At 35.6% G+C, this 23,254-nt stretch overlaps 2 protein-coding genes and 1 long non-coding RNA gene across 4 annotated transcripts; 2 read left to right on the forward strand and 1 right to left on the reverse strand.

The window, feature by feature from the left end:
- The first annotated feature begins 216 nt into the window (after nucleotides 1-216).
- LOC106381632 lies at nucleotides 217-4,476 on the forward strand. Of its 2 annotated transcripts, XR_001276653.3 has the most exons (4): nucleotides 217-3,208; nucleotides 3,304-3,427; nucleotides 3,586-3,661; nucleotides 3,763-4,476. It is a non-coding gene; the product is annotated as an uncharacterized LOC106381632 (long non-coding RNA). The 2 variants fall into 2 exon arrangements; XR_002656046.2 differs by having other exon boundaries at nucleotides 3,304-3,661.
- A 3,021-nt stretch (nucleotides 4,477-7,497) lies between these two features.
- Nucleotides 7,498-19,083, reverse strand: LOC125582354. Its single transcript, XM_048749014.1, has 2 exons — nucleotides 16,831-19,083; nucleotides 7,498-8,054 (listed from the first exon to the last, which is right to left on the reverse strand). Exons 1-2 carry the CDS (start codon nucleotides 17,657-17,659, stop codon nucleotides 7,498-7,500), a joined length of 1,386 nt encoding a protein of 461 aa, XP_048604971.1. The 5' UTR covers nucleotides 17,660-19,083.
- A 181-nt stretch (nucleotides 19,084-19,264) lies between these two features.
- On the forward strand, nucleotides 19,265-22,579 carry LOC106381631 (monocopper oxidase-like protein SKU5). The gene is made up of 8 exons (XM_013821556.3): nucleotides 19,265-19,581; nucleotides 20,252-20,361; nucleotides 20,451-20,721; nucleotides 20,802-20,940; nucleotides 21,024-21,390; nucleotides 21,463-21,828; nucleotides 21,907-22,185; nucleotides 22,271-22,579. The coding sequence occupies exons 1-8, from the start codon at nucleotides 19,450-19,452 to the stop codon at nucleotides 22,365-22,367; spliced, it is 1,761 nt and encodes a 586-aa protein (XP_013677010.2). The 5' UTR covers nucleotides 19,265-19,449; the 3' UTR covers nucleotides 22,368-22,579.
- The last annotated feature ends 675 nt before the right edge of the window (nucleotides 22,580-23,254 follow it).

A 23,254-nucleotide genomic window follows, 5' to 3' on the forward strand; every position in this document is an offset into this window, starting at 1 on the left:
AGTGGCCAACTCTAGATTAGCATTAAGAGCACTCAACAAGCAAGGAAACAGATTAATCAAACTCTAAACACTCTAGATCTTCACTTAATCATTCTAATCATCTTAACCCATGAATCCAAAAGATGTCTACTCAATAATCTTCATGAGAAACCTTAAATCTATGTGAGATTCAAGGTTATTCATGTTAATGAGGAAGAGAAATACAATATAAGATGAAGTACTTCCTTAAATGATCAAAAAGATTTAAGCTTTTACAAGTTTAGACAAAGTCTTGAGAAAAAATGAGATAAAACTTAGCTTTTTAGATCTAAATCTAATTATAGGAAGGTGAAACTCGTGCTGGCTGATCGAATTAGACCAAGTCAAACCGGATTAAACCGGATTTAAATGATATGTTAACCGCCGCGACCTCTGAACTCTGCAAACGATCACCGCGATATTCCCTGGTCCCAATTCTTATCCTATGTCGTGACCAAGCTTCTTCTGCGAATATGAGCTCGCGATTGGCTCAAAACCACCGCGCCTCACTCCTCTGCGTCCGTCAACCGTGGGATCTCCTGCTCATTTGGTCGTCTTCCTCGTCACGACCTTGCTCAAGGCATGATTGCTAGCCGCGGTGCCTCCTTCTCCGAGAGTCCATATCTCCCTCGTGGCTGAACTCCTCCGTAAAGAAGTTCCACTGGTGTCGTCGGTTCGTCTCCTTCCTCGTGCTCTGGCTCGAGCTCGTCCTCCGTGGCCGACTTCATCTCTGTCACTTTGCTCCGCCAAGGATCCTCGAATCATTGCGCCTCCGTTGAACCACGACTCTTCTGTTGTCGTGCTCGACAACTCGAATCTTCTCCGCCGTCGAGTGGAACCGGAGCCACCATGAACTTCTCCTTCAAGCTCTAAACGGCGAGAAAGCTTCTTCTGTGGTGTCCGTTCCCATCTCCATCACATTGCTACACCGCAATTCCTCAGCCACGGCGAAGCTCTTCCATCACGGCCTCCTCTGGTCTCAGCCCGTGGCCACCTTTTCCGTCTCACCGTCACAGGCTCGCCGTTCTCCGTGTTGAAGCCAAGATCGAACAACTCCAATGGCTGATTTCCTCATTTTTGCAAAACAGGTCCTCAATTTCTTCGTGTTTACAAAACGGCCCAAAACTTCATAATTTGCAGAAACGCCCTCTCAAATCAACTCTACACTTTCGATTGTGCAATTTAACCCAACCAAGAATTCTGAATTTAACCCAACCAGCTTTGATCCCTGGGCTCTTGTTAACATCACATTGGGCCCAAGACTTCCATAATGTGCAATTTAACCCATGATTTTCACCATAAAATTCCAAATGTGCATTCCAAACCCTATCAAATGCAATTATGTATGAAAATGCAATATAAAGACCTAAATGCAACCTAAAATGATTAAAATGAGATAGATTGAGATGCTAAAATTCACTTAAAACCCAATATATCAGTTCTTAAGGGAAGGTACTTTAGACATACGAACCCTCTAGAGATTAGTAGCTCGAACTCTCCTTCGTATGGATGGAAAAGCATGCTTGCGGCCAGGGAACTCTTAAAGAAGGGCTTAAGGCATACGATCGGATCGGATTTTAATACTTGTGTGTGGTTTGATCACTGGATCCCATCACAGACACCCAGGCTAGTTCAAGATAATGGTACGTGGAGGGACCCTAACATGTACGTCAACCATCTCATAGATCACAATACGGGTGAATGGAAGATGGGTTTGATTCGGAATATTTTCGATCCCGTGGATGTGAACCTAATACAGAGCATCAAATCCAGTCACTGTATCAAACCTGATGGCTTCTGTAGGGTTCACACAAAGCCCGGGTTATATATTGTTTGATCCATGAAGAGAGCATCGAGAAACAGGTCCTAGAACCAAGTATAAATCCCTTGTTAACTAAGGTGTGGAGTTTGAAAGCACCCAGGAAGATTAAACACTTCTTGTGGCAATGTTTAACAGAATGTGTTGCGGTTTGTAGTAGATTATCCGATCGACATTGCAGTAATGACCGATCGTGTCATAGATGTGGAGGGGATGATGAGTCCATTAACCATCTACTTTTTGAATGTCCTCCTGCACTTTAGACGTGGGCTCTGTCGGACCTCCCATCAGCTCCGGGACAGTTCCTAAGTTCATCAATCTATGAAAACTTTGACTTTCTCCTGTTTCGAGCTCCGGCAAGGGGTGTCTCGAAGCAACGGCTAGTAAAATTCCCTTGGATTATGTGGTATGTATGGAAAGAAAGGGACGATAAATGGTTCAATGGTGTAGATTTACCGCCCATGGACTCCTTACATAAGACGACTCAAGAAGGAGAGGAATGGCTAGTAGCACAAGAAGTCCCAAAAGTTGCAAGGGAGAGGGAGCGACCACAGTCGATAGAACAAGAGGAGATGAATAGGTTGCACAAACCGAGATATCAAGTGGATGCATCTTAGGCAACCAATCAGTCTACTTTTGGTGGTGGTCTTATCTTGGAGATGGAAGATGGGAGCATGTTCTCGGGTTCCTTAGGGAGTAGGCAAGTCCCATCCCCTCTTCATGCAGAGTTCTGAACCTTGCTGTGGGCAATTAATTACGCGCTCCGTATGAGTTACAACAAAATTCATTTCGAATCATACTGCCTGCAAATGGTTACGCTAATCGAAGAAGAAGAACTTTGGCCATCTTTGGCTTCGGAATGGAATGAATTCTCCCACCTCCGTTCTTTGTTTATGTTCTTTTCACTTTCTTATTCCTCGCGACTTAAATTCTCTGGCTGACCTCCTTGCAAAAAGAGCTCGTATGAAAGGTTCTGAGTTCTCCCATGTAAACATTTTGGTTCCACCGGGGTTAGCTCAAACTAACCTTTTCAAACCAGTCTAACGAAATATGGTGATTAGCCGTAAAAAAAAAAGTAATGTATTTGATCATGGCCAGAAATCAATCATCTCACTTTATCAGTTCAGATTTTTTACCTTCCCCATCAACTGAAGCTAGGGTGAAATCACAAAATTATTCGAATCATCCTCTCCCAAAAAATCCTAGAACCAGATCGTCCACTAATAGCGACTACTCAACTGTATTTTTTTCGATTTTAATGCTGGTTGTTGCCAGGAGACCGTTTTGGGGCGTCTTCTTTTTTTGTAGGCGAGGAATGTGAAGAAAGCGGGAGAGCTTATAGGTGTCGACATGGTTTTCCTCGATGAGAAGGTTACTCTCATTCAAACCCGTTATTCTAATTAATTTATCAATTTTGATTCACTTAAGCAATCAAACTAACAGACTGGCGGTTTTTGTTTTTTCAGTCAGACTTTGGTCCACAGATTTATTGGGGCTGAGAGACTCAACTCTTTGAAGCACCTGCAGAAGTAAGGAACCATCTACAAGCTAAGAAGAAGTAACTGTCATGATTCCGACTGGAAAAAACAGGTTTCGGAGATATGAACAGATCATGGCTCTAGCTATTACTATCATAATTTTGCCGGATAGTTATTTTTGTTTCAAAAGAATTTATTTATTCGGTCAATAATGTTGCATCTTTATTCCACATTTGTTACTAATATTTGGTACAAACATTTTTGTTGAAGTGTGTGGCATCAAGAAAACCTATGACAAAGAAAATCAGGCTATGCAACGTGTTACGTTAACAATCCGAGTATACGGGTACGTATTATGAAGCCTAGTGTTATAAAGTTGTTAGTTGGTGTTTATTGGTTTTTAAATGTCAATGCTTGCTTAATAAACCTCACCCTAATATGCAACAGGGAGATGGTCTGAGCTGCACTGTTCCTATCTATGAAGGTTATGCCTTTCCACATGCTATCCTGTGTCTTGATCTTGGGGGTCTTGACCTCACTAATGCATTGATGAAGATCCTAACTGAGTGTGGGCCACGACCACATCAGAGCGTGAAATTGTCTCAGACATATAAAAGAAGCTTTGCTACATTGGTCTTGACGAAGGATCTTGAGAAAGCCAAAACTAGCTCAGTTGTTGAGAAGAACTACGAGTTACCTGATGGGAAAGTGATCACCATTGGTTCTGAGCGGTTCCGTTGTCCTGAGGACCGAGGTTCTTTATCAGCCGCCTATGATTGTTATGGATGGAGAATGCTATACATGAAACAAATTATAACTCCCTAATGAAGTGTGATGTATACATCAGAAGGACGTGTATGGTAACACTGTGATCAGTGGTGGGAAACACATTTTCTCTGGGATCGCTAACAAAATGAGCTACGATATTACTGCTTGGGCTCCAAAGGAAGAGTACGACGAGTCATGCCCATCTGTTATTCACAGGAAGTGCTTTTTAGCTCAAAGTTATCATTTTCAGAAAGAAGCGTTAAGCTGCTCTTTTATTTTGTTTTTTGTACGTTGTATTTTAAAATTCTGGCCAAACACATTTTGAAGGATTTATGTTCTTCTTATTTAGTTCAGCTCCCTTTTGAGTAAATAATAGAACATTTTTCTCTCTTATGTTTCAAGTTTTCTCTGTTTTATATTTTTTACGTTTGTACACTTCTATCAATTAAAGTGGCGAACTATGGAGACACGACACGATAAAGAGAAACCAAAAAGAAGCCCAAACCATAAAAGCTGAATTAGGAAACCTAAAAGTCTAATTAACATTGGAGTTACCAAATCATAAAAGAAGTCCAAAACAAAAAAGCTTACATTACATGACAGAGCAAAGTTGAGAAGACATCTAAGTAGGTGTTTCATGGTTTGGATCAGTGTTCAGGGTCGGTCTAATAGCGCCTCTGCCTGCAACCCGTGTGCTGTTCCAGAAACTTAGTGAGTCTGATATGCTTAGAGGTCCACTGATCAGCAATTTTCTGGTCTCAATCATAATAAGATTTCCAGATATACCAATGATATCGGCGTTAAAAACTCATAATGATCAGACTTTTTCTAAAGCTTTAGTTTATGGGAAATGATTTTGTTTACGATTTTGTTCAAGTTTCTTCATGTATTGATTATCAAAAAAAATTATACAACGCTTTTTTTTATGGGAGATGATTTAGATTTCGATTTTTTGGTTGATTTTGTTTCAATTTGTTACTTTTATTGATTATCAAAATCTTAATTCAAAAGCCTACGTTTGCGGGAAAAACTTCTTTTCCAAAAATTCCCGTTTATGGGAGATTAATTTTATTCCAATTATGTTTGTTGATTTTGTTTCAGTTTATTCATGTATTGATTATCAACATTTTATTCATATATCTACGTTATGGAAGATAATCAAGAATTATATTTTGTTTGTTGATTTTGTTTCCACATGTTCATGTATTTCAGGCTTAATCATCTCAAGCTTTTAGCAGATATACAAAAGAATTAGAGCAAATCATACTTGCGTCGCAAACATGAATATCAAAAAACAAGGTAACAAGGATAATCATGTTGCTGCAGGCTCAATCTTTGGTCTTCCATTGATTTGAGTGGTTCTCTGCTCTTGACAAACTTTAGGTTACGAATTGGTTTATTAATGCGAGAGTTTGCTATGTAACCGATGATCAAAGAGATGTATAAAGAAGAGTTTGCCCATGCATCAGAGCTTACAAATTCTAGGATATCTTCAATGCTTAAGGACTGCTCATCCAGACGGATTGATAGCCCAAGCAATCCAGTGTTCCAGACGTCAGACGGCGACGAATTAAGATGAGTTGTTGGCGCTGTAAGTTTAGGGGAGGTAGGAACAGGAACTCTGTCATTATCAACAGTTTTCTTTGTTGGAGCACTGTATTAATAGTTCTTATATTTGTGGTTTAGGATCAGTCAAAATAGAAGACATTTCAGATCTCGATTCTTACTCTATAGGAGAGGAAGAAGTCTCAGGTAAATATTTCTTTGCCTATATCATCTACAGTCCTCTTCTTTTTAAGGCAGTCTCAAGAACGGAGATGTCAATTGCATCATCCTTTAGCACGTTAAGCATGAAATCATGATCTTTTTAAGAGAGAAATATAGGTGTATCAGCTGCAGTTGAGCGCATATCAAGAGATTTTACACACATATGACAATGAAACCATTGACTATCCATCCACTTGCGTCTCTAACAAGGTATTAAGATCCTAAGAAAAATATTTATCAGCTGGAAACTTAGAAGCTCATTATTTTAAAGGAATTCAAAAATATTTTGAAAAACAACAACACAAACATTCGTCTACATCATCTACAGACATCAGGAGACAGTTCGTACGTAGATGCATGCAATCTATTTATACGGTATAACAATACTTTGCAGAGGTGCAAAAGATATAGGAAAAACCTATATAGACAAAATTGGTTGGAAACAAAACCATAAGCTTGGCGATCAGTGTTGGAGTTGCATTAAGAAATAAAAAAATACATATAACGTGATTGTACAAAAATTAAAGTAGAAGAAACAAATAAATTTTTTTTTAATGAATGCTAAATTTTATTCATAAAAAAAAACATGTTTATATCAAGTGCACCTTTTTGTGAATCACTACTTCTTTACAACTTAAAAAAAACCCTAGATTTTTTATATTCACAATCTTGCTCCAAACCAATATTGTAGCACTCCTTCTATACCTCTACCACCCTTATTCTCATAAGGCTAAGTTTGTTATTGCTCCAAACCAATATTGTAGCACTCCTTCTATACCTCTACCACCCTTATTCTCATAAGGCTAAGTTTGTTACGAACTCCTTTCTCGATCATTTTTTTCAGAGCTTGTAATGGCAAAGGCTTATCATCATGCTTTATCTTATTCCTCTCCCTCCACAATGCATGGACCGCAACCTGAAATGCATATCTAATGCAGAAAAGCTTCTTCTTTCCATGGACTGATCAGACATCAACCGCAATATAGTATTCCAGTCATTTGTATGAGAGTTTCTCAAGATCCCTTGCACTAAATACTTCCATACCTTAGAGGAGAAGGAGCATTGAAAGAACAGATGGTTTCTCGTTTCAGGAGCACTCTTGCACAATACGCACGTAGTGTCTACTCCTTGACACCAACGAGAGATTCTATCTATTGTGGATAACCTGTTCAACATCGCAAGCCAAGCTATAAAGGAGAACTTTCGCGTAGCCTGCGAGAACCAAACACTTCTTGCCCAACCACAATGATTGCTTTTATCTCTCAATAGCCTCCAGGTCTCATTAGTGGAGAATTTTGTTTTAAACCCCGACTCCCTGCGCCACAAATTGGTATCCTCCTTATTAATGTAAAGATTGCCTACAGTTATTCCAGCTCAGCTTCAATATCATTCAAAATGTCAGCGCAGTGCCTTCTCCTTCTTCTAATATTCAGCACTGCCTCCTCAACAGTGCCCCTCTTCTAATACCCATATCAATTATCCCTCTATCACCCAATATGTCTGAAAGAACACCCCTGGGTGACCATCTATCATACCAGAAAGAAGTATGACGTCCATTTCCAATCTCTTTTTTATAAAAAGATTTTGCAACATCTCTTAATTTGAGCATCTTCCTCCACATCCAAGAACCCAGTTGAGTTTTTGCCTTCACTTCCCAAAACTTTTTTGCTTGAGAAGATTGGATTTGATCCATTTATCCCACAAAGACTCTTCTAATAACAGTCTCCATGTGAGTTTCAACCCATAAACCATATTAACTTCCTTCAGAGGTCGAATACCCAGTCGACCTTCATTCTGCACCTTGCATACAACTGTCCAAGCTACTTTTGAACTTGTTGCTTTCAGTTCATGACCAGACCAGAGATATGATGAGCAAAGCTGTTCAATCTCCTTCATACACTTGCTAGGAAGTCTATAGACCCCTGCCCAGAAATTAACAATGCTCATCAGGACTGCTTTTATCAATTGAAGCCTTCCAGCATAAAATAGAAATCTGCAAGTCCAAGTGTTGATCCTGCTTCTGATCTTTTCCACAAGAGGCAAGTAGTCTTGTTTTTTCATCCCTTTCGTTATAAGAGGAAGGCCCAAGTAATGAACCCGAAGCTCACCAACAGCAAACGGGAAGTTTGTCAAGATCCTGCTCCTTTCAACTACTGAGACTCCAGCCATATACACTGTGGATTTCTCAATGCTTATATTGAAACCTGACCAAACAGCAAAATCATCAAATACTGAAAGAGCCCCCTTAATAGACTCTTTAGACCCTTCCACGAAAACCATCAGGTCATCCGCAAAGCAAAGGTGAGTGAGAGACAGAGCTTTTCAATGCGGATGGAACCTAAATTTACCCTCCTCCACAGCTTTATCAATTTTATGAGACAACATTCATGCACAACACAAATAACTAGGGCGAAACAGAGCATCCCTGTCTCAAACCTCTTGCACTTTGAAAGTATCCAGCTAGATCCCCATTGACTTGAACTGAGAATGAGGGAGTAGTAATACACAACCTTATCCAGTAAATAAATTTCTCTGGAACACCCAATGCCTCCAAACTCTTCCGCACAAATAACCATTGAACCGAATCAAATGCTTTAGATATATCAATCTTCAAATAAAATTAGCATTTTCAGCATAAATCACAACTGAACACTGCTCTCTTTCGAACCATTTTTACATACCGTATTATAAATTTGGCCAAATGCAACGGTTCTAAGATCCATTCTCCTTCAACAAAAAGCGATCCTTTGAAATTTATGATTCACACATATAACAAAACAATATAAAAAATATATATGAAAAAACTAACGAATATAGCCAGAAATATATATTAGAAATAACAATATGATCTCATTATTTGTTCGTTTATAATATCATTTTCAGTCTACACTACTTTTTAATGCTTCATAAACTAATATACATATATATATGTACGGGCGGAAAGTTGTATTAAAAATTATTTTATATGTATATATATAAATTCATATAAAATAATTTTTAATACAGCTTTCCGCCCGTAGGACAGACCAACCCCTACTTGTTAGATATACATAACAATGTCATAGATATGTCAAAATAACTAATATTCCGACGCTGTTGTATATGAGTAGAACATACAAATATCAAATTGGTTTAATGATATAGTGTATTCTTTTGAATGAAAAATGTGTTTTCACCTCTTTATCGTGAATTTTTGTAATTGTTAAATAGTCTTTCCTAACATGGATCAAATCAACCAATAGAAGACTACTAGCACTTCTTTTAGTATTTGGGCCAACTCAATGTTGGTATGCTATGGTATATAACATTAATCCAATAAATAAGTAACTGAATTTTAACAAGATAGAGGAGTCTATATCAAAACTATTCAAAAACCAATTATAATATTGGTTTGTAATTTTATATACTATGTTTATAAAACAAATTATATACGTTGTAGCATGAACGTATTATATTCATTTATTAAACCAGTTTTAATGTCATTGTATGGTATATGATATAAGTATAATAATTAGTCTGTATGCTTTATTAATTATGTACTCATAATTTGAAATAGATCATTATACACTTAAACTGATCCAAATCAAAATATCTAAAATTCAGATAGAATTTAAGAGGATCTCAAGGATATTCAAAACAAATAATTAAGATAGATAACTAAATATAAGATAAAATATTTAGTATTGTTTATTTGAATTTTTTATATATAATAAAAATCAATAAATCACTTCGAAAACAGAACATTGGTTAAAATTATTTTTAAAAAAATTCCAAAAATTGTTGTAGTTATTAACTTAATTTTGCATATCTTAATTTTGAAGATACAGTAGAACCTCTATAAAATAATAAGGTTGGGACTTTCAAATTTTATTAATTTATAGAGATATTAATTTACAATAATTTTTTTTTAGATTTATTAGTTTAAGATATATTTATTCTAGGATAAGAAAAATATTTGATTTTAGTGTATAGACATTAACTGTTATTTTTTGAAATTTGACATTTATATTAATTTATTATATTATTTGGTGTATATAATATATATTGCATAGTATTGAAATCTGGTTTTAGATATAATATCACTAAATCTCATCAAAAATCTATTAAGTGTTAAGAAAATATAAAAACAATTTCAGTGTGAATATAAAACAAACAAGATCTTTAGTTTTCAAATATGTTTGATATCATGTAAATTAAATTAACCACACCTAATATAAATTTCAAACTAACTCACTATCCCAAAATAAAATATTTACTAAAAAGTTATTTTGCAAGTACATTATATTATAGTTTATTTTTAAAAAAATATTTTTTGTTGTTTTTAACCGTATCCCAAAATTTTCTTCTCTATTATGTAGGTCTAATTTAGAGAAATATGTAACATACTAGTGTTACATAATATTCTTTTCAAAATAATCCTTGTTAAAAAATTCAAAATTTATAAAATGATGACCAAATTCAAAATTTATAAAATGATGAAACTAAATTTAGGTTTAGTCATCTGATATTTTTGAAATATTTAGCTATCTAAGTTTTACACCAAATAAATAACTATAATAAACTCATGACAAACTAACAACATAAACGATAAAATATATTACATACCATAAATATTTTATAGTAATAATAATATTATAAACCATATAAACATAAGTATTATTGAGTCAAATAATACATAACACCAAATTATATTAACTTATTGATAAAAAGCTTATACAAACTAAAATATTTTAGTACTGAAAAAGAAAATTGATCAAAATCTAGCTCATAACTAAAACATATAATTTGTAGCATTTTCTACATCACCAAGAAAAACAAGATTCAAAAATAGGGAAAAACGGCTTATTCATGTTCGCACTATGAAGCCAGAGAAAATACATACCTAAACAATATTAATGTGCCAAAACATTCCTAAACTAAATAGGAATTTGAATTGCATACCTAAACTCATAATAAATAGCTAAAACATGCATCGTAACTGACACGTGTCAGTCCATTTTAAAATATATTGATTTATTTTTTTAAATTATTATCTTTTAGTTTTTATCATTTTATTTGTTTGTAATGTGCCACAAATAATTAAAATCATCAAATTGTCCTTATTTATAATTTCAAAATTGGAAATAAATTTTAATATATGGTGATATATAAAATAGAATTATTTTTTATCAAATAAAATAGATTTAATAATATAAATATATTATTTTTATTATTATTTCATATTGAAATATTTGATACAAAAAATTAAATAAATAGAAAACAACATAAAAACAGTATCATAATTTAAAGTCTGATTTAATCTCACTAGTTCTTAAAGTTTATAAAATATTTTTTTATGTATTCTTAGGTTATTTTAGTTGTAAACCTTATTATGTGCTTGCGTGATATATATAATATAAATAAAATTAAAAATTTGTAATTTTTGTTTGTAGTTATCAAAACCAATGTTAACTACACTAGGCATAATGTGTGCGCTTAACCCTAACCTAGCGCCGAATCAATTATTTGGTAATTATACGAGAATTTATCGGGAAATAGTTTTGTAAACTTTTTGTGTATTATTAATATTACATACTAGTTTTGTAGCAAAATAAAAATAATGTAATATGGTCTAGTGGTTTTGTACGATATTTGTTTTCTTGAGATGTTGTTTTCGAAACTATTTTTGGTTAACTAGCTATTCTTTTCTTTTTATTAAGTAAGAGTAATATTATTAAAGATCTCTACTGTAAAATCAAATTTCTAAAGAGTATTTTTAGTTATGTTGATTAAAATTTGAATGACTATATTTGTAAAGAAAATTTTATATAAATATAAATTGAGTGGTATTTCTTGTAAATATTACATATGAGTAAGATTATTTATAATTAATTCTCATGTTTTAATAAGGTAGATAACATACTTTGTTAACTAAATTAATTAATATATTGTATATGATAACTATCTAAATTTCTGATAAATAATTAAATTTATTATTTAAATTTAATTAAAATCTGGTAAAAAAATTGTACTTTTCAAATTAAAATTATAAATACGATAAATTTGATTATTTAAGTTATTTAAGGCATATTAACAAAAAATAGAATTATAAGAACTAAACTACAAAAAATTTTTTTAAAAATAGCTCAAATCATCATATAACCGGCTATGTGCATGTTTTAGCTATTTATTATGAATTTAGGTATGCAATTCAAATTCTTATTTAATTTACGAATGTTTTGGCACATTAATATTGTTTGGGTATGTATTTTCTCTGGTTTCGTAACGCGGGCATCAATAAGCCCGTTTCCCTTCAAAAATAGGAAGGATCTCGTTTGTTTTGATTGGCAGCCACATGGCAATTCCAGACCGGCTCACCGCTGCGTTGCGCCTCTCATAAATAAAAGCTTATCCCTTTGGAGAGGGCCACAGGTCAAACGGTCAAATACAATTCTTAGCTTAAATTATTTTATTTTTATTTCCCCCACTAAAAGTATTAACTCAGTAAGGGAATGTAACTGTAAAGTTATTATTATTAATTGGTTATTTAAACAAGCTAGCACGCGAGCAACATGTGATTATTGCGTACATAATGCACTTCAATTATCAAATCAAAATTTTTTATTTGGTTCTTATATATAATTTTTTCTCTGTTATGTTAAAGAATGTTAATTTAACATTTTCTACATAAACTAAAAAATAATTGAATGTATATATGTTGAGCTCAATGCATTCTGCAATTAATATCAATATTATAAAGATATTTTGATGAATAAGATATTATAGATTATAGTGTAGTTAAAATAATATTTTTTCTGTAATAAAAATTTAAAAATAACATTGTTTATGAAATAAAGAGTGTATTACTATTACTACGTACAATGCATCATTATTTCTTATCAATAATTTTCCCACGGCCAATGTAAATTTACAGTCATCAATATACGCGTCGTCGTAATATTTGTAGGGGAAAATTGTGGTCTATGTGATGCAAATTTACAGCTCATTGTGATGAATAAAGAAAGAAAAACATTTTCGGTGGAAAAAAAAAAGAATATTAAAATTGTCAACCAGATGCCATTCTTTCTTGCTATCACTAATATCATTATATCCGTTGGCTTGTTTTCTTTTCATCTGTCAACTAATTTTCCTTCTAAATTATCTTAAATATTTTAACGATTTATAAAGTTAAGGTTACCGACAAAAGAAGATTAGAACTCTATAATGAGGGGTAAGGTATCTATTAATTCACTAGGGATGTCAAAAGGAAAAAAAAAATCTATTAATTCAGTAGTTTAGTTATTATATAAAATATTAAGAATACTATTCGAATATAAGATTCTAAACTAATAATACTTCAAACAAAAGAAAAGGCTAATTAACCATTTGATTTATATTTTCTCAGATTTATAGGTGCGTTGTGCGGCTTTTTCCAGGTAAAATAATTGCTACAAAATAATAAGAATACGTTGTGAAACTAGAGAATGAAATCTATGTTTCTATATTATTTATAAACATAAGAATCCCTTTATATATAGGAAACTACACCGTCATAAAATAATGGAAAGACTAAAGAAATGAAATACAAATATGGAAAGAGTACAAATCATAATCTAATAAGGAAAAAGATAAAAGGCCGATTCTTTCTCTTTCTCTCTCCTCACGGCCGAGTCTCTTTCTCTAGCATTGGGCCGGTTATGAACCGGACCGGTTATGAACCGGGCCGGTTATGGACATCCACAATATGATTTATAACACTCCCCCTTGGATGCCATAACAATACATGGATTGTAATACGCTCTAGATGTTGTCTCATTAAAACCTTAACAGGAAAACCTAGTGGGACAAAACCATGGTGAAAGAAAAAGAGTACAACACGTATTACTCCCCCTGTTCTGAACAACTCACGGCTGGTCTCATGAACAGCCATGATCTCTGAATGGTTTGAAGATGTGGATGCGATCGTCTGCTTCATGGAACACCATGATATGGTCATTCCACCATGTGTGAAAACATAGCATGTGAAAACATAGCATGTCTGTGATCGAGCATTGTGTGGATCCGAAAAATAACCTGCATCAGCAAAATCAACTAAACCTTCTTTGTTTTGGTTAGTATAAAATAAACTCAAGTCTTTCGTTCCTCGCAGGTAACGAAGAATATGTTTAATCCAGTTCCAGTGCCTTTGGGTTGGACAAGAGCTAAATCTAGACAATAGATTCACTGCAAAACATATATCTGGTCGTGTGTGACTAGCCAGATACATCAAAGCTCCTATGGCACTGAGATATGGCACTTCGGGACCAAGGACATCTTCATCGTCCATCTTAGGACGAAATGGATCAGTGTCCAGGCTGAGAGACCTCACGACCATGGGGCTAGATAAGGGGTGAGACTCGGCCATGTTGAATCTCTTGAGTACTTTTTCTGTACATGCCATTTGATGCACAAGGATTTCATCTCTTATGTACTCAAGCTGTAATTCCAAACAAAACTTTGTTTTTCCAAGATCTTTCATCTCGAATTCTTTCTTAAGATATTCAACTGTTTGGGAGATTTCTCCACAGGTTCCTAGGATATTTAAATCATCAACATATACTGCTATGATCACAAAGCCCTGGCCGAATTTCCTTATAAAGATACAAGGGCTGATCGGATCATTCTTATATCTCTCTTTCACTAAGTAATAACTTAGTCTATTTTACCACATTCGGCCTGATTGTTTCAATCCATAAAGTGACTTATTCAACTTTATACAGTGTTAATCTCGAGTACTCGATTTGTTTTTCAACTCTATACCCTCTAGTACTTTCATATATATCTCATTATTCAGTGGTCCATATAAGTATGCAGTTACAACATCCATTAACCGCAAGTCTAATTTTTTCTTATAGCCAGACTTATCAGGAATCTAAAAGTAGTAGCATCCACCACAGGGGAGTATGTCTCCTCATAATCTATTCCTGGTCTCTGTGAGAATCCTTGTGCAACAAGCCGTGCTTTATATCTAACGACATTACCATGTTCGTTTCTCTTTCTCACAAAGACCCACTTATGGCCGACTGGTTTAACATCATAAGGTGTCCGGACTATTGGTCCAAAGACATCTCTCTTCTTTAAAGAGTTTAACTCCACGTTTATAGCTTCTTTCCATTTGATCCAATCTGATCGTTGAGTGCACTCATAAATAGACGTGGGTTCATGATCCTCATTATCATCCATGATTTCAAGTGCTACATTGCATGTAAATATATCATCAATGTCGACATTCTTTCTGATCCATTGTATCCCAAACAAGACATAGTTTATTGAGATCTCATTATTATCAGGACCTTCAATACCTTGAATCTTAGTGTCCCAAGAATCAATATTAGATACATCAGGGCCGGCCGCATCTAAGCATTCATGATTGGCCGCGATCGCTATTAGGGTTTTGGGATCAGCCGCGGCTAAGTCCCGGGATTTAGGAACGGTCGCGGTCGTTCTAGGGTTTTAACAACCTCAGTTTAATTATCTGCACCTTTCTTAGTTTTCCGAGGGTTCTTATCTTTGAAACCTATTGGTCTACCACGTTTCAAACGTTGTCTAGACTCTGTAGCAACTTGATTGTGTCCCTCTTGAACATCAATTCTTATTGGTGCATTAGTAGCTGGTATATATGACTTAGTCACTCTTTTCAGGTCAGCAAAGGAATCTGGCAATTGATTAGCTAGCTTTTGTAAATGTATAATCTTTTGGACTTCTAAATCACACTCTTTGAGTCTGAAGATCTTGCCAAGATAAGGATGTTTGATTCCATGTAATTTTTTTTTTACCAGCTTATTGCTATCTCCCCCTAATGTTGGATGTTCGAATTCATCAAAGTGACAATCCGCATACCTTGCCCTAAATAAATCACCCGTAGTTGGCTCAAGGTATTTTATAATCGTGGGAGAATCATATCCAACATATATTCCCATCCTCCTTTGAGGTCCCATCTTTGTTCTCTGTGGTGGTGCAATTGGCACATAGACGGCACAGCCAAATATCTTAAGATGGGATATGTCTGGCTCATGACCCGTAAGCAATTGTGATGGAGAATATTTATGTTCACTAGACGGTCTGATACGAATCAGTTCGACCGCGTGCAAGATCGTGTGTCCCCAAACTGTGGCCGAAAGCTTAGACCTCATAATCAATAGTCTAGCTATCATCTGAATTCGTTTTATGAATGATTCGGCCAAGCCGTTCTGTGTATGTACATGTGCCACGGAGTGTTCCACACTTACCCCCATGGACATACAGTAATCATTAAACGCTTGGGACGTGAACTCACCAGCATTATCAAGACGTATAGTCTTTAAAAGGATGGTCGTTTGTATTCAAAAATCGGTCGTACCAGAGAGTAAAATTCTTGGTGGCCACTTTATTAAATGCGGCATTGGCCTCCATCATACTGACATTGGCGTAATAAGGGCCAGTAGAGAGTGTAGGTATAGACTCTAAGACTTTCTTATGTCCTAGGCCGATTTCTATGATCTGAAGGAACTCTTTGTTTCCTTTGCCCTTAGTCTCAAAATGAAAACCATTCATTCGAATGTCTTTAAAGCTCAATAGGCTTGTCTTAGAGCTGGGTGAATTCAATGCATTAGATATCTCTAGATGCGTACCCTTAGGCAACAGGATGTTAGCCTGGCCGTAGCCCTCTATGAGATTGGCTATACCCAGAATGATACTTTAGAGACTTCATATAAAAACTTTCGTTCATTAATAAAATAAGTTCAAAGCAATCAAAACATGGAAAACACAAAGCAAAGAACACAAAACATAGATGTCGAATTCAACTTCATTCTTTTAAACAATCTAAAGTTTCATAATCCATAAGATCGTCTCGTTCATGATTGAAATCATCTTCACCATCTTGATAAGTCATATAAGCTTCAGGATTCTTCCCTTTCAAATTCTCTTGGTAGAGGTCAACGAGATGTTTAGGAGTCCTACATGTCTTAGCCCAATGATTATCCATACCACATCTATGGCACACGGATTTGGTCGATTTTTGTGGCTTAAATGATGTACCACGGCCTCGGCCATGTCCACGGCCTCCATAGAAGCCACGGCCATATGAGTTGCCTCGGCCTCGACCAAACGAGTTACGGCCTCGACCACGTCCATGCCACTTTCCACGACCACGGTCGTGTTGGCTATCACTTTGAACATGGTTCGACTCTTTCTTAGCCTCTACGGTCGCATGTGTCTCAGGTAATGGGTTTTTTCCAGGAGGTCTCAATTCACTGTTTCTCATCAACAGCTCATTGTTCTGCTCAGCGAGCAAGAGACAAGAGATCAGATTAGCATCAGTAGAGAAGCCCTTCTCACAGTACTGTTGTTGTAACAACACATTACTTGTGTGGAAAGTGGAAAAGATTTTCTCAAGCATATCCTTATCCGTTATATCCTCACCACACAGTTTCAACTTTGAAACTATTTTTAACAGGGCCAGGTTATACTCGTCCATGGACTTAAAGTCCTGGATTATGAGATTCCTCCAATCATACATAGCCTTTGGTAATAACACCGTTCTCTGGTGATCATATCTCGTTTTCAACTCTGTCCAAAGGTCTAGAGGATTCTCAATAGTCAAATACTGATCTTTGAGACTCTCAATAAGATGATGGCGTATAATTAATATAGCACTGTATCTATCTTTCTCATTTGCATTATTGCCCTCGGTGATACATTCACCGAGTCCCTTGGATTTTAAGATGATCTTAGCATCAAGTGTCCATTGCAAGTAATTATCTCCAGAGAGACTTAGGGCAGCAAAATCCAAGTTGTTGATTTTTGACATCTGAAATCATATGTTTCATAATTTAGATTTAAAAGTGTTCAAGCGAATGCAATCAATATGCTCAAGCAATCCGGATTCTAAGTATGATGCAAATAGGTCATTCGTATATGATGCATACATGTTCAATCTTAGCATTCGGATCATGCAATCAGTTCGTACTATTATGCATGCATGATGCAAACAAGCCGCACGGCTACAATCTTAGAAAACGGTTTCAATGCAATCAATACAATGGTCATTCGTTTTCGATCTTAGCAAACGGTTTTCTAAGAGTTCAATGTGTAATTGCAACCAAACAGTCGAGCAATGCATAAATTAGGGTTCATTCGAGATTGTATGAAAACTATCAATACTAGCCGGATCATTATCAAGACGAGAATGCATAAATCATTTAACCTAACAAGCGATTTCTATTTCAATTCAAGCATTCGGTTTTAATCAATCAAACAAGATAGTATTCGATTTTAATTTCAAGACATTAGGGTTTCGATCAAACAATCAATACGACTTCAATTTGAAAATCATTCAATCGGTTTTATCAATTCAAACAACCAAATTCAAGAATGAGATTATCAATCCTAGCAATCGATTTCTATGTGATTAAATTCAATACGGTTTTAATTAATCAAGGCTAGCATACTATATCCAAACATACAATCATTCAAACAATCAATTTCGATCTCAGAGATTAATTAGGTTTGGATAAAATCGATTATGCATTAGCTTTAGGGTTTTAATCGATTTCATGCATAGCATGCATTATGCATGTATGCGGCTAAGGGTATTAGGAAATGATTTTGATCATTAGATCAATTGGGGTTTAGGGAATCGAACTTATGATTATGAGCTTCGATTTACTCATTGGGGTTTTGATCTATTACCCTAGGGTTTCGATTAGGGTTTAAGGGTTACCTTAACCTCAAGTAGGGTTGAATGGACCACCAATGAGATGAGGATCGCGAGCTAAACGTTGAGATTGATACGCCAACGAGCTAAGGCCGTCTAGAGCTGGAGCGTATCGCGAGCTGTCCTTGCTGGTATCGGGAACGCGAGCTGAAGCTGAGATCGTCTAATCACGAACGGAAACAAGGTGTTATCGCGAGCGGTATCGAGTCGTCTATCGCAAGCTGGCTGAGATCGTTTCTCGGGATCGAGCTGAGACGGTCTGAGGTCGTGAGCTGGAATCGTGTCACGAACGGGAACATGATGAGTAATAGGTTTAGGGTTCGTGATCGGGAGTTCTCAACGGTTAGGGTTTATCGTAGAGGGGATTATGGATTCTCCGGCTAGGGTTTGTTTAGCTTAGGGTTTTAGAGTAATCGTGGTGATAACGTGTTGTGAAACTAGAGAATGAAATCTATATTTCTATATTATTCATAAACATAAGGAGCCATTTATATATATGAAATTACACTATCATAGAATAATGAAAAGACTAAAGAAAGGAAATACAAATATGGAAAGAGTACAAATCATAATCTAATAAGAAAAAATGCAAGATGCCGATTCTCTCTCTCTCTTTCTTCACAGCCGAATTTTTTCTCTAGCATTGGACCGGTTCGGTTATGGACATAGAATAACAACTAACCAGGCAACTAGAATTGTAGCCGTTCTCTCTGTCTGTATCTCTATCTCTCTGGGTCGTCTCTTTCCTTTATAGCTTATAGTTTCTCCACTCAATCCTTCTTTTTCTCCAATCTGATAATGTAAATTCACAGACAGAGAAATTTAAACTCAACACCTAAACATCATTGTATTCGTTTCTGTTCAAGAAAAGCAAAGAAAAGAAAATGGATTTTTTCAAGATCCTGCTTCTTATGTTCTTGGTGAACTTTAGTTTCTGCTTCGCTGCAGATCCATACGCTTTCTACAACTTCGAAGTCTCCTACATTACCGCTTCTCCACTTGGTGTTCCTCAACAGGTTTTGTTTTTTCTAGATCTTTTGATATCTGCTCATTTGATCAAAGCTTGGACCTTTTTTTGTTGTTGCAAATCCCTTAACTCTTGAGATTTATTGTAATTCTAATGAGCTGAAGATCTAACTTTTAGTAATATATTCATTGCACAAGAAGTTGGTTCTTTCAACCAAAGTTTGTCTTTCTGGGATTTACTTGTGGATTTATCTACATTTTTCATAATCGATTTTAATTTTGTAAATCTTAGTTTTAGATTTACTGTAGTTACAGTGAGCTAAATAAATTATAGATTTGAGATTTTAATTTTAGAGGTTTACTATTAATGGAACATAAATTGTACATTCTATTCCTCTTCACCAAGTAACTGGGGTGTTTGTTTTTGTCACATTTTGATAAAGTTTGTATCTTTGTTTGTGGGTATGCCTAAAAATCCAGATTTTTCAAAAGTTCCAATCTTTCTTCAGGGAAATACTTAAAATTCATCCTTAAGAAACCCATTTCACTTTTACTTTACCAAAAACTGTTCTTTTTAAGTTATCCAAAGTTTTACTGAAATTCCACCTGAAAGAATGAAAAAAGATTCAGTCTTTCTAAGCCCAAATCCAACAAAAAGTGAAACAGAAGATCTAAAAACACTCTCAAGAGTTCTAACTTTTTCTTTGATTCTATTGTCAGGTAATTGCTATAAATGGAAAGTTCCCTGGTCCTACAATCAATGTCACGACCAATGAGAACTTGGTCGTGAATGTGAGAAACAAATTAGACGAGGGACTTCTTCTCCACTGGTCAGAGATTCACTAAAATCTTTTTGTATTGACTCTTGAGAATATTAAAGTGTTCTGATTTCTAAATATGTTTTGATGTTTTTTAACAGGTCTGGAATCCAACAGAGACGTGTTTCTTGGCAAGACGGACTTGCAGGAACTAACTGTCCAATCCCACCAAAGTGGAACTGGACTTACGAGTTTCAAGTTAAGGACCAGATTGGTAGCTTCTTCTACTTCCCATCTCTCCATTTCCAAAGAGCTTCTGGTGGGTTTGGCTCCTTCATTGTCAACCCTAGATCAGTTATTCCAGTCCCTTTCTCTACTCCAGAAGGTGATATCACTATTGCCATTGGTGATTGGTACACAAGGAACCACACGGTTAGTAGTTCTTTTTTTCTTTCGCCATTATATTTTTACCTTGCAGGTCAAGCAATAACACTTGTTTATGAAAAATGTAGGCTTTGAGGAAGGCTTTAGATGATGGTAAAGATCTTGGAATGCCTGATGGAGTTCTTATTAACGGAAAAGGACCTTACCAATACAATAAGACTCTTGTTCCTGATGGAATCGATTACGAAACCATCACAGTCCATCCTGGTGAGTGTACTACTAGCTTTCTTGGATCAAACAGTCTTTGTTTTGGAGTTTTTAAGAGTGTTATACCTTTGTGACAACCACAGGAAAGACTTATAGACTTCGAGTGTCGAATGTGGGAATCTCCACGAGTTTGAACTTTAGGATCCAAGGCCACAACTTGGTTCTTGCTGAATCCGAAGGATCCTACACAGTTCAACAAAACTACACCAGCTTGGACATTCATGTTGGACAGTCTTACTCCTTCTTGGTTACTATGGACCAAAACGCAAGTTCTGATTACTACATGGTCGCCAGTGCTCGGATTGTTAATGAAACCATATGGAGAAGAGTCACTGGAGTTGGAATCTTGCACTATACCAACTCTAAAGGAAAGGCAAAAGGTCACTTGCCCCCTGGACCACAGGACGAATTCGACAAAACATTCTCCATGAATCAAGCAAGATCCATCAGGTTAGTTGTAATCAAGACTCTTGTGGTTTCATCAAGTTTGAACTAATGTTGTTGTTGTTGTTGTTATTGAAGATGGAATGTATCAGCAAGTGGAGCACGTCCTAACCCGCAAGGCTCGTTTAAATACGGTTCCATCAATGTAACCGATGTCTATGTTCTGAGGAACATGCCGCCTGTGAAGATCAATGGCAAAAGAAGGACAACACTTAGTGGGGTATCGTTTGTGAATCCTTCTACGCCTATAAGACTAGCTGATAAGCATAAGGTCAAAGGAGTTTATAAGCTTGATTTCCCTAAGAGACCTTTAACCGGACCACCTAGGATGGAGACTTCGATCATCAATGGCATTTACCGCGGTTTCATGGAAGTCATTCTTCAGAACAATGACACTAAGATGCAAAGCTATCACATGAGTGGCTACGCCTTTTTCGCAGTCGGGTGAGTTACTTAGTTAGCTGTGTCTTCTTCATTTTGTGACTGCAAACCTTTGTCTTATTGAGATTGTTTTGGTTGCAGAATGGACTACGGAGAGTGGACAGAGAACAGTAGAGGAACTTACAACAAATGGGATGGTATTGCACGCTCAACTATTCAGGTGTATCCAGGGGCATGGTCAGCGATCTTGATATCTTTGGACAACCCTGGAGCTTGGAATCTAAGAACAGAGAATCTTGATTCTTGGTATCTCGGACAAGAAACGTATGTTAGAGTTGTTAACCCTGATGAAAACAACAAAACCGAGTTCGGGGCCCCTGCTAATGTCCTTTACTGTGGTGCTCTACAGAAATTACAAAAGTAAGATTACTTCAACAACATGTTTTCTACTTTGTAAAAGTGTATGTTTTTGATTTTATTCTTTTATTTTTGTTGTTCTTTCCAGGCCACAGAAGATATCATCATCAGCCACTCGGAGCATTGGATTCACGAGTCTTTCAATGGTGGTAATGGCTTTGGTGATGATTATGGTTCTGCATTGAAATGTAACTTGAGGGTTTGCTTGTATTTTTCTACGGCTTTGTTGAGATATGATTCTTGTTCTCCTACGTTTCCACAGCTCTATTTGGGCGTTGTTGGATTTCTGACTTGTTTTTTATTTCTTTTATCTGTTGTTCTATTCTTTTTCCGGGAGTCTCTTGATTATTTGAGAAGAATAGAAGATTATTCATTGAATGTTGAAATTGTTATAAGCTTTGGTGGTTTTTTATTAGTATTTTTTTTTACCAAAGCTTCATAGTTTTAACCAATTTGAACCCCAAAGTTTGGCTATTGTAATCGATTAAGCGGCTGTTTAAACGCCAAATTCACAATGTTGAGTATACCAGTTGGTGTTTGGGCGAATTAGTCGGTTTTTAAAATCGTTTTAGACACCGATTAGTAACAATGATCAGCCTTCTAATCGATTTGCTCAAAATCCAAACATTTAAATATTTTTAACCTTTTTAATTACATAGATTTCAAGTAGAACAGAGGAAATGTAACTGAAGGTTTTTATTTTTTATTTTATTAACATTAAAATATTTTGAAGAAAATGGAAAATAATATTTATGGAAAGATGAAGATGAGGAGTGAGGTGGAACGAATATAGTGTATCTTTTTGGTTGGATTTCAGCTTTTGTCTCTCTGACAAGTTCCAGCTGGATCCTTTCTGTAATTTGCTTTCCTTTTCTATCTCTGTCCCTGCTTTTTTATTTGCTTTTTTTTTGCCAGTTTTGAAAATTGATAAAGATAAAACCAAATTTCCTCTACTACGATAGATTTCTGGTGAGTTTTGTAAATGACAAAGGAAAAACATGCAACCAGTATAATTTGACAGACTGTAACTATATATATAAGGACAATGCTAGATATTGTTGTGCTCTGAAAT

Source organism: Brassica napus, chromosome C2 (genome assembly GCF_020379485.1).
Source record: "Brassica napus cultivar Da-Ae chromosome C2, Da-Ae, whole genome shotgun sequence".
NCBI classification, from domain to species: Eukaryota; Viridiplantae; Streptophyta; class Magnoliopsida; order Brassicales; family Brassicaceae; genus Brassica; species Brassica napus.